Raw genomic sequence first — 9,970 nt, forward strand, 5'->3', positions numbered from 1 at the left:
ACGAAACAAAGTCTAAAAATCTTGGATCCTGGCGGTGAATTCCGGTGGTATTATAAATCCTGATCACTATCAAAATTTAATCATCTGTTCCTTGCGCCATTTTACCAACTGTTCCTGAAAATTTCATCCTAATCTGTTCCCAAACGTTCACTTATTTTGCGAATAGAGAGACAGACAGGCAGATAAACGAACAAACAAACCAAAGCAGCAAAAAAAAAAAAAAAAAAAAAAAAAAAAAATACAACCTTTGGCGGAGGGGGGCATGCATTTCATATCGTTTGTTTTTGCCTAACCCGACGTAACAAGAGTGACAACAAGCGAGCACATGTCAGCCTTCCTCAGCCTCCTCGGCCTCCGACCCTCTTTCCGTCCTCTCTCTCCCTCTCACAATACCGTCGTACACACAGGCGGCTGTCTGTGGCCGGCTGGGTGCATGCACCCACCACCAGCTCCCTGGTGCATGTGTGTGTGGATCCCGAATCAGAGCGCATGTGAGTGAGCAAGTGTGTGATGTGCACGTGGTGTGTATGTGCTGCTAGTACAGTACATGTACGTCGCTATATGTTGAGCCGCGTTGTTGTGATCGGTTAGCGGTGCGGTGACTGCGTGGATTACTTTTTGCACTTGTAAACTGCTGCTCCTTTCGACATCTAGCTTCTTTTCTAGCCAGATAATAAAGAGTAAAAAAGGCGAGAAATTGGTCCGAACTTAGCTCGTCAAGCAAGTTCACGCGTGGTGTTACCCTTGTCGGCAATTGTTTCTTCAAACCGCACGCTTGTCGGCGCCGACAAGGGTGATATACGCTGGCGAGATCCCTGATTATTCATGTGATAATGTACATGAACTTTACTTCTGTATAATAACCCACCACTGGATACTTATATACTAGTTCCAACTGTAGTTTAAGACTTTTTAGTAGTATTTCAACTTTCTGTAGTTTCCAGGTTTAAGCTTGATATTATACTCGTGTTACCTCTTATATTGTGCTTACTTACTGTGTACATCAATCCTACTATAGTTTTTCATGTGTATGATTACATGCATGTGCACATCATGACTTAGTTTTCTCTTTGTTTAGAATTAAAACTATTGTATATGAAAGTATTAATCTTAAGTCACACTGTCAGTCCTTTTTAAGTATACATGTACATTTACCTATTCTTTATGCCTCCGCCAGGAAGTGGTACCGGAGGCATTATGTTTTCGGGTTGTCCGTCCGTCCGTCCTTCCGTCCGTCCGTAATGAATTTTGTGGACAGGGTAACTACCAAAACTTTTTGAGGTATCCTAATGAAACTTGGCATGTATGTGTATTAGGGGGTGAAGTTGTGCCTATCAACTTTTGGGTGCACATGCTCAAGGTCAAAGGTCAAAAGTTCAAGGTCAAATGCTTAAAATTTTACTATTTCCCCCATATCTATGCCATGTCTGAAGATATTTTCTTGAAACTTAGTGTATACATGTATTACTCAATCAAGATTCTCTAGTGAAAGTTTGGGATCATGCGGTCAAAGGTCAAAGGTCAAGTAAAAAATGTGAAATTTAACTTTTTTCTCCATATCTTAGAAATAGTTCAAGGTATCTTAATGGAACATAGTATATATGCATGTACTGACTGGCAGTGATTAGCTAGGGAATTTGGGGTTCATGGGGTCAAAGGTCAGGGGTCAAAGGTCAAGGGCAACACTTCAAAATTTTACTATTTCCCTCGTGAATATTTGTGCAATGCCAGCAGGATTTTTTTTTTTTAACTTGGTGTATGCATTTTTAACCTGATAGTGATTCTCTAGAAAGTTTTGTTTTTATGCCTCCGCCACGAAATGGTGCTGGAGGCATTATGTTTTCGGGTTGTCCGTCCGTCCGTCCGTCCGTCCTTCCGTCCGTCCGTAATTAATTTTATGGACAGGGTAACTACCAAAACCTTTTGAGGTATCCTAATGAAACTTGGCATGTATGTGTATAAGGGGGTGAAGTTGTTCCCATCAACTTTTGGGTGCACATGCTCAAGGTCAAAAGGTCAAGGTCAAATATGTAAAATTTCACTATTTCTACCATATCTATGCAGTGCCTGAAGATATTTTCTTGAAATTTAGTGCATACATACAACCCAATTAAGATTCTCTGGTGAAAGTTTGGGGTCATGAGGTCAAAGGTCAAAGGTCAAAAGGTCAAGTAAAAATATTAAAACTTTACCTTTTTTCTCTGTACCTTGGAAATTGTTCAAGGTATCTTCATGGAACATAGTATATATACATTTACTGACTGGCAGTGATTATCTCGAGAATTTAGGGTTCGTGGGGTCAAAGGTCAGGGGTCAAAGGTCAAGGGCAACACTTCAAAATTTTACTACTTCCCTCATGTTTATGCAATGCCAGCAGGATTATTATTTTTTTTTACACTTGGTGTATGCATGTATAACCTAATAGAGATTCTCTGGAAAGTTTTTTTTTTTCTTTTGTTTTTGCCTCATAGGTCAAAAGGTCAAAGATCAAGGGAAAGTGCTGAACTAAGTTTTCCTCCATATCTCGGAAGTGGCTCAGGTTATCTTGAAACGTACTACATACTGTAAAACGAGGAATTTTCGCATGCACTTTAATTTCGCGAATTTCGCGAGCGCCAAGATTCGCGAAATTAAAATGCACGCGAAAGTTCTTGTTTACACTATATGCATTGAACGCCAGTGGCACTTCGTGAAAATTTCATGCCACGAAAAAGGCTGTCAGCTCCAATTCGCGAAAATTTCATGCCGCGAATATATCATGTTTTACAGTAATTATGCATGTTCTGCCTGACAGTGATTATCTTATGAATTTTATGGTCAAAGGCCTGATGAAAATGGAAACAATTTACTATTCAATCCAGAAATTGCACTTTTTTCTCCATACCTTTAAAATTACTCAATGCATAGAATGGGTCAAAGTCAAGTTAAAGTCCTTAAATCCCAAATACATGCTCTCCTATTCATCCAATTAAACCTAGGTCAAGGAAGGTGAACATTCAACACATTTGTGACAAACTTGTCATTTTAATATTTTGCCAATTTTGTGAAAATGTAATCACACATTGTCCACATCGTCGCTTGAGAATGATAAGGGCGTTAAGTTGCCACAAAACCCATAGTGTTCAAGACCACTTAACGCCCTTCTCATTCTCAACAGACGACATGTACTATTTAGACCTATTAGGAGAATCATGCATTATGGCGGAGGCATACCAGTCGCCATAGCGACATTTCTAGTTTTCATTTTCTTTTGCAACCACTTGTTCAGTGTTTGATGTCATGTCAACTCTCATGTAGTACGTATATACATGATGTGATCAAAGATATATCCATATATCATGATGTCTGAACCATCCCCCCCCCCCCCCCATTTTAATATAGATATTGCCTTATTATTATATGAGGAGTATTGTTAAACATTTTTACTCTGGCTTAGTTTACTTTGGTATGTTAAGGACATATTGAGCGATGGCTCCCAAAATTTTTAGCAGTACAAAAAAAAAAAAAAATATATGATAAGATGGAAAAACAAGGAAATACAAAGAAAAAATAACCTTGGCTTGTATATTTCTTTTTGATAAATGCCAGCTCATATTAAAGAGAGTTATAGTTAATTGTGGTTACAAATATGATAAAAATGCTCAATTTCCAGATGTATAATACTAGGTGTTTCAAAAAACATTTCCCACTTTTGATCATTAATAGTCTAAAAACTATTCATCCAATAAAACTGTCATTGATATGAGTAATAGCTGAATAGTGTACAATTTTGTTGGAAGTAATTTAGATGTGAAAGCATGAATCAGTTTCATTAAATCTAAGATTGATTTTGAAGTAAGGTGTCAGATTTTGGTCAAATTTTAACCCTCTGTACAAAAATTAACTTTGCACAGGAACCAATGATGTGTATGTGAGTGTGTGCTGACAATGGCCCTGAACAATGGACATGCCTGAACCACCTGTTGACTAAGCGTCAGTCTCGCGCTCCCAGGCACATGAATGCTTAATCAATAATTCATGTGGATTGCCCTGGGCACTGCTAGTCTGAAATCATGCCCAGTAAAGGATAAAATGCATGCACATGGAAAAAGTAAGCCGAGCTTCCATGTGCTCGCAAACACCACATTTCATTCCAGCTGGCAATAATTTTCAAATTTTGCTTCACATAAATCTGGGATATAAATAAGCATAAATGATCTAAAGTTCTTCCTCTTAATACAACTGTCTACTAATAGTCCGACAAATTTGTCGCTTTTTCGATAAAAAGAGATCATTTTTGGTAAAGTGTTCAGTGCATTTTTCATTGGGGCGATTTGTTTCACAGTAGATTTATTTAAGGCTCCATATACACAAGTGAATACTCTAATTGATTTTCTTTGTTTCCTGTCACCATGTTTACGACAGAACAGAAGGTAATCATTGTAATTTCGTTTTTCAGAAGTAGGGAGAGCACTACTGTTGCCACTCAACGACAGTATCGGCAGGCTTTTGACTTTACACAGATACTGCCAGAGGCTGAATAAAGACTAGTTGTGATAGTAGAATTTCTCATGAATAAATAATGAAGCATTTAAACGCTGGCCATTGTTCAGGACCACAGTCAGGTGTTAACCACACACTCCCATACACACCCATTGACCCCTGTGTAAAGTGAAAGTTTTGTACAGAGGGTTGAAAATAGAGCAAAATCTGGAACCTAACTGTGAAATTAATCATGGATTTCATGAAATTGATTTATGCTTATATTTAAACCACCTCCAACACAATTGTACACTATTCAACTATCACTCATATCAATGACAGTGTTATCTGATAATAATAATAATAATACATAACATTTATAAAGCGCTTAATATCATATTTCTAAGCGCTGGGGAAAAACAAAGATAGAGAACGAGTGAAGAAGAAAACAATAAGCAATCCACATATAAGTACAGCAACAATCATATATATGACAACAATTACAAATACTAGTACACTACCGACACAGATAACACTTCCTAAAGAGATATGTTTTGAGGTTTGACTTAAATGAATCTAGTGTATTGGCTTGTCGGATGCTGACGGGAAGATTGTTCCATAGTTTAGGAGCAAGAGAGGAAAAGGCACGATCACCATAACGTGTGTTGGTACGAGGTCCAGAGGATAACTGAAGATTGGCAGTGGTGGCGGAACGAAGACGTCTGGTTGTGGAGGATGTGGATGCAGAGTGGAGAGAAACAAGATCTTGAAGGTAGGGTGGTGTGAGGTTGTGGTTGATTTTGAAAATGAGAAGGAGAACTTTGAAGATGATTCTGTCTTGGATCTGTAGCCAGTGAAGGGACTGTAAGATTGGGCTGATATGATCTGATTTTTTAGTTCGAGTGACAAGTCTGGCTGCAGTGTTTTGTATTCGTTGAAGGGGTGCAATGTTGGAGTACGGGAGACCAGCAAGGAGACCATTGCAGTAATCCAAATGTGATGAGATGAAGGCATGGACTAATCGTTCCGTGGATGACTTATCGAGATAATGGATTATCTTTCGGATTTTGCATACACCCCATGAGGCGGATCGACATATACTTTTAATTTGGTGATTAAGAGTCGGGTTCTTGTCAAGAATAACCCCGAGGTCTCGAATACGCTGTGACGAAGAAATGCTTCCAGATTCAAAATTAAGAGATGGCAGGCGGTCTGTATTACAGAACTTGGATGACAGATGAAGCATTTCAGTTTTGAGCTCATTAAGCTTCAGCTTATGCTCAAATGACCATCTCTTCACATCATTGATGCAGGCGGAGAGTCTGAGCATCGCCCCCTCATGATCTGATAAGCTCATGATGAGGTATATTTGAGTGTCATCAGCGTAGGTTGCATGTTGCATTCCATGATGAGAGTTGATAAGTCTTCCCAAAGGACCGGTGTACAGGATATACATCAGGGGTCCTACAACTGATCCTTGAGGGACCCCATAAGAAAGGGAAAAGGGTCTGAAGCGAGTGCCATTAACAAGAATCTCCTGATTGCGTCCCTCCAGATAAGATTCTATCCAATGGAGAACAGTTCCTTTGATACCATAATCAGACTCTAGACGATGAAGAAGACTGTGATGATCTAGTGTATCAAACGCAGCGGAGTAGTCTAAAATAATGAGGACAGCTTCCTGACCCTTATCCAGAGCAAGCAGAAGATCATTAAGGACTCTTACCAGAGCAGTTTCAGTAGAATGAAAATGACGATAAGCCGATTGATGAGGTGGAAACAAGCTGTTTTCATCCAGATAAGTCCTGAGTTGAGCTGCAACAAGTTTCTCAAGGACCTTGCTAAGAAATGGTAAGTTAGTGATAGGCCTGTAGTTCTTTAAATCATTCCGTTCAAGACCAGGTTTCTTTAATAAAGGTACCACATGTGCTGTCTTGAACTGCTCAGAAACCACTCCTGAGGAAAGAGAGAGGTTGATGATTTGTGTCATAAGAGGCAGAAGTTCATCGAGACATGCCTTTACCAGCCATGTGGGGATTGGATCCAAGCTGGAAGACTTTGAGGATAGCGATTTAATGAGGGATTTCACTCGGCTTTCGGGAACAGGATCAAACTCTGACAGATTGCAGTCAGGTGAAATCCCAGGTTGTGCAGGCACACAGGAGAATTCATGAGAAGAATCATCAAAAGAAGAAACAATCGAGCTGATCTTGTTCTCAAAGAACTCCCCAAAGTTATTGGCTAGGTCTTCATCAGAAGAGTGATCAGGAAGCGCTGCGGAACGATTAGGGGTCGACAACCTTTTCACTACCTCAAACAACTGCTTGGTATTTGATTCCTTGATCTCGCACTTGAGGTACTTTGATTTGGCTTCGAACAGTATATTGTAGTAAGCTTCACATTCCTTCTTGTACAATTGTTTATGGATGCAAAGTCCAGATTTGACCATTCGACGCTCTGCCCGCCGCCTGCACCTCTTAGCCTCCCTAACCTCTTCATTATACCATGGTGCATACGGCTTAATGGTAATGACCTTGCTTTCAGCGGGAGCATGCTTGTCAAGTAGTTGAATCAAGGTCTCATTAAACACGTCGACAGCCGTGGAAAGGTGAGATGAAAGTGAAGACCCAATTGAAGAAGTGTTGATGTCCTGCTGAAAGGAGCTGATGTCAATGCTTCGCAGCTTCCTAAAGGTAATGCGCTTCCTAGGATTTTTTGAACCCGTAGTGTTTATGGTTGTGATGATCATAGAATGATCAGATGGTAAACCAGAAATAAGGTTGAGACAGGAAACTGTATCATCAACTTTCCTAGAAATTATCAAATCCAAAGTGTGACCCGCTCGATGAGTAGCTTCCTTCACATGTTGTTGAAACCCGAGCGATTCCAACGAGCTTAAGAAAGATTTTGCATGACTGTCGCAGCTATTATCAACATGGATGTTGAAGTCACCGATTATGACTGGGCAGGTTTCAGCAATGGCCGCTGACTCCAGAAGAGTGAAGAATTCAGAAGCAAACATGCTATAGGTCAGCTTATTTTGAGAAGATGGTGGTGGCCTGTAGATGGCATAGACCCTCAGAACAGATGCGGGTGAGAATCTGATGTTAAAGTCCATGAGCTCAAACGATGAGAAGGTCTTTGCATCATTCAAAGAGATGCGAGCAGAAGAACGGTGGATGACACAGATTCCTCCTTTGGAACCCTTGCGAGGACAATGTGAGATGCTACAATTTGGAAGTGAAAGCTTAAGATCGGCTAAAACATGGTCATCCCTGTGATCACCAGTAAGCCAAGACTCTGTGATAACTAGAGCGTCGAGATTGCATTCCTGTATCAAATCACTGATACACGTTGATTTGTTGCTGATAGAACGGGCGTTCCACAGACCGATTTGAGCTTGGGTGTTATACACTTGTTGATGGTTAATTTGTTTTTTATCTCTCCATTTTGACACTCCCAACATATTGACCTGGTTGCTTAATGTGCTTCTTTCTGGCTGATGCTTCCCTTTTCCATCCAAACGTGTAGGGGCTAGAGCTCCAGGTGTAGTAAGAGATAGCTGGTTCCTCCTTCCCACACCTGCTCTTCTACCACGTCGTGTTGACTTGCGGTGGGAGATCCCCAAGGAGGTGAGCTTCTTCCATAAAATCGGAGACAGCCTCTGATGGCAAGTGTCATGAGGGCTGACGTCAAACAGTTGCTCACGTGTATAGGATATGCTTTCTCTGACAGGTTGTGTTTGTTCAGATCTGACTTCAGGACCAGGATTGGGACTGACGTCGCCATCCTTTAGAAGCAAAATATGGTGAGACGTATCAGAGTTGGGGTAATAGTTGATTCGGTTGCCACAGAAACTCCGAACAGGTCTGGAAATTTGAGAGTTCAATCCACATGCAGTACAAACATATGCAGTGCAAACAGGTTTGTACTCAGATAACACAGCTTGCTGTCCATTGAAATTGGAGCTATTCAACAGACTCATCCCTACCAGCAGCACAATAGAATAACACTTAGCGGCCTCCATTGTTACCAAGGGTTCTCCTTGTCCTTCACATTGTAGTCAGGCTTGAGTGAATATCAAAGCCACTGTGTTGCATGGAGGAGCTGTAACATGGCTGCACTTGACCAGTGTACACATGAAGCAGTATGACAAGGTGCAGGCTGAATCCTCTCAAAATTGAGTTGAAATATCACTCTTACAAGTCCAGAAGAACCCTGAGATGATTACAAAAACACTGGTACAGTTTTCGCACAGCAAAACACACGAGACCCAACAAATTAGGTGAAACAAAGGAGAGCAGTCAGGGGAGCTGCCTGCAGGATGGGCGCTCCTCATAAACTATATGATATATAGTTTATGAAATGTTATTAAGAATCAAAAGTGGGAAATGTTTTTTGAAACACCTAGTACATGTACACAATGTACGTCCATCACGGACAAATTGTACATCCACAGTCGCAGCGGACGACTATAATTAATTCCCCCGAAACCCACGAAATGTTTTGAATTTTCAACCGTCATCGAGGCAGTGCGAATCGGGCGTTCTCATTTTCACTAAAATTTCACCTTCTCATATCTCCGCTATACATTTACCAAAATCGCTCAAACTTTCAGTATCAATGCAAAATCATGATTTCTATCTACATACGAAAAATCACGAGAAACGATTGAGAACTTTTTATGTTATTCAACATTTCATGTTTCGCTGTCTCGGAAAACTACCGTCCGATTATTTCCAGACACATCTGGACGCACCACTTAATATTCATGAAACTTGACATACATATTCATAGGATATGTGCGGACGTTAATGTAGCCCTGTTCGCTTTGCCGAAGACCTACTTTTGAAGTTACAAGTGAAAATGAATGAGGTATCTTGTCAGAAATCTTGGAGCAGCAAACGGGAATGATGACGTCATATGCTAAGAAAAACTGATTTGCGCTTGCGCAATGAATGGACTTTCCCATGCTGCTTCGATCCAGCGAGCTGATTGGTCGATGCAATGCAGCGTACTGTTACTGTGCGATGCGAGGTGGCTGCTGCGAATGCCTAGTAAACTGCACATGCATGCTGAGTGGGACGCGGGGTCGTGTATTGATAAGTACAATGTAGCAGTGTGCTGGGGACTTCGCCACCTCAAAAACAAGCACTTACGTTATCAGAACTGGCTTATTAAAAAGAATGTAGCAAAAATTTGAATATCTATCAGCTATGACGCCATTTATGCAGTTGCAAATTCATGACATTGGATTATTCGGACTTTACGCAGATTTTACTGCACTAGTAAGTAACATTACAACTACGAATTCCCGGTACGAGTTACGATCAGAGTACAGCAGTGCCGTACGGCACTGAAGTACAGGTGACGTGAGAGCGACAAAGATGTGGGTACGTCGGACTGTACCCTGTCTTCCCGTGTGCGAATGACTATGAAATTTCGTGCTCGGAACGAGGTAGAAAGTGTACCACTTTCGATTATTTCCAGACATATCTGGACGCATGAC

General features: G+C 40.8%; 1 protein-coding gene across 1 annotated transcript; it reads right to left on the bottom strand.

Moving 5' to 3' along the window:
* Positions 1 to 5,037: 5,037 nt before the first annotated feature.
* On the bottom strand, positions 5,038 to 8,250 carry LOC140227924 (uncharacterized). Its single transcript, XM_072308305.1, has 3 exons — positions 8,170 to 8,250; positions 6,485 to 7,666; positions 5,038 to 5,376 (listed from the first exon to the last, which is right to left on the bottom strand). Exons 1-3 carry the CDS (start codon positions 8,248 to 8,250, stop codon positions 5,038 to 5,040), a joined length of 1,602 nt encoding a protein of 533 aa, XP_072164406.1.
* Positions 8,251 to 9,970: the final 1,720 nt, after the last annotated feature.

The sequence above is a fragment of the Diadema setosum genome, chromosome 4 (genome assembly GCF_964275005.1).
Source record: "Diadema setosum chromosome 4, eeDiaSeto1, whole genome shotgun sequence".
In the NCBI taxonomy this organism is placed as follows: domain Eukaryota; kingdom Metazoa; phylum Echinodermata; class Echinoidea; order Diadematoida; family Diadematidae; genus Diadema; species Diadema setosum.

Coding starts and splice junctions, on each gene's coding strand:
- LOC140227924 (XM_072308305.1), bottom strand. CDS start 8,250: ATGGCGACGTCAGTCCCAATCCTGGTCCTGAAGTCAGATCTGAACAAA. Junction 7,667..8,169: donor AGAAAGCATATCCTATACAC/GTGAGCAACTGT, acceptor TGTCCTCGCAAG/GGTTCCAAAGGAGGAATCTG. Junction 5,377..6,484: donor ATCCAATCCCCACATGGCTG/GTAAAGGCATGT, acceptor AAAACACTGCAG/CCAGACTTGTCACTCGAACT.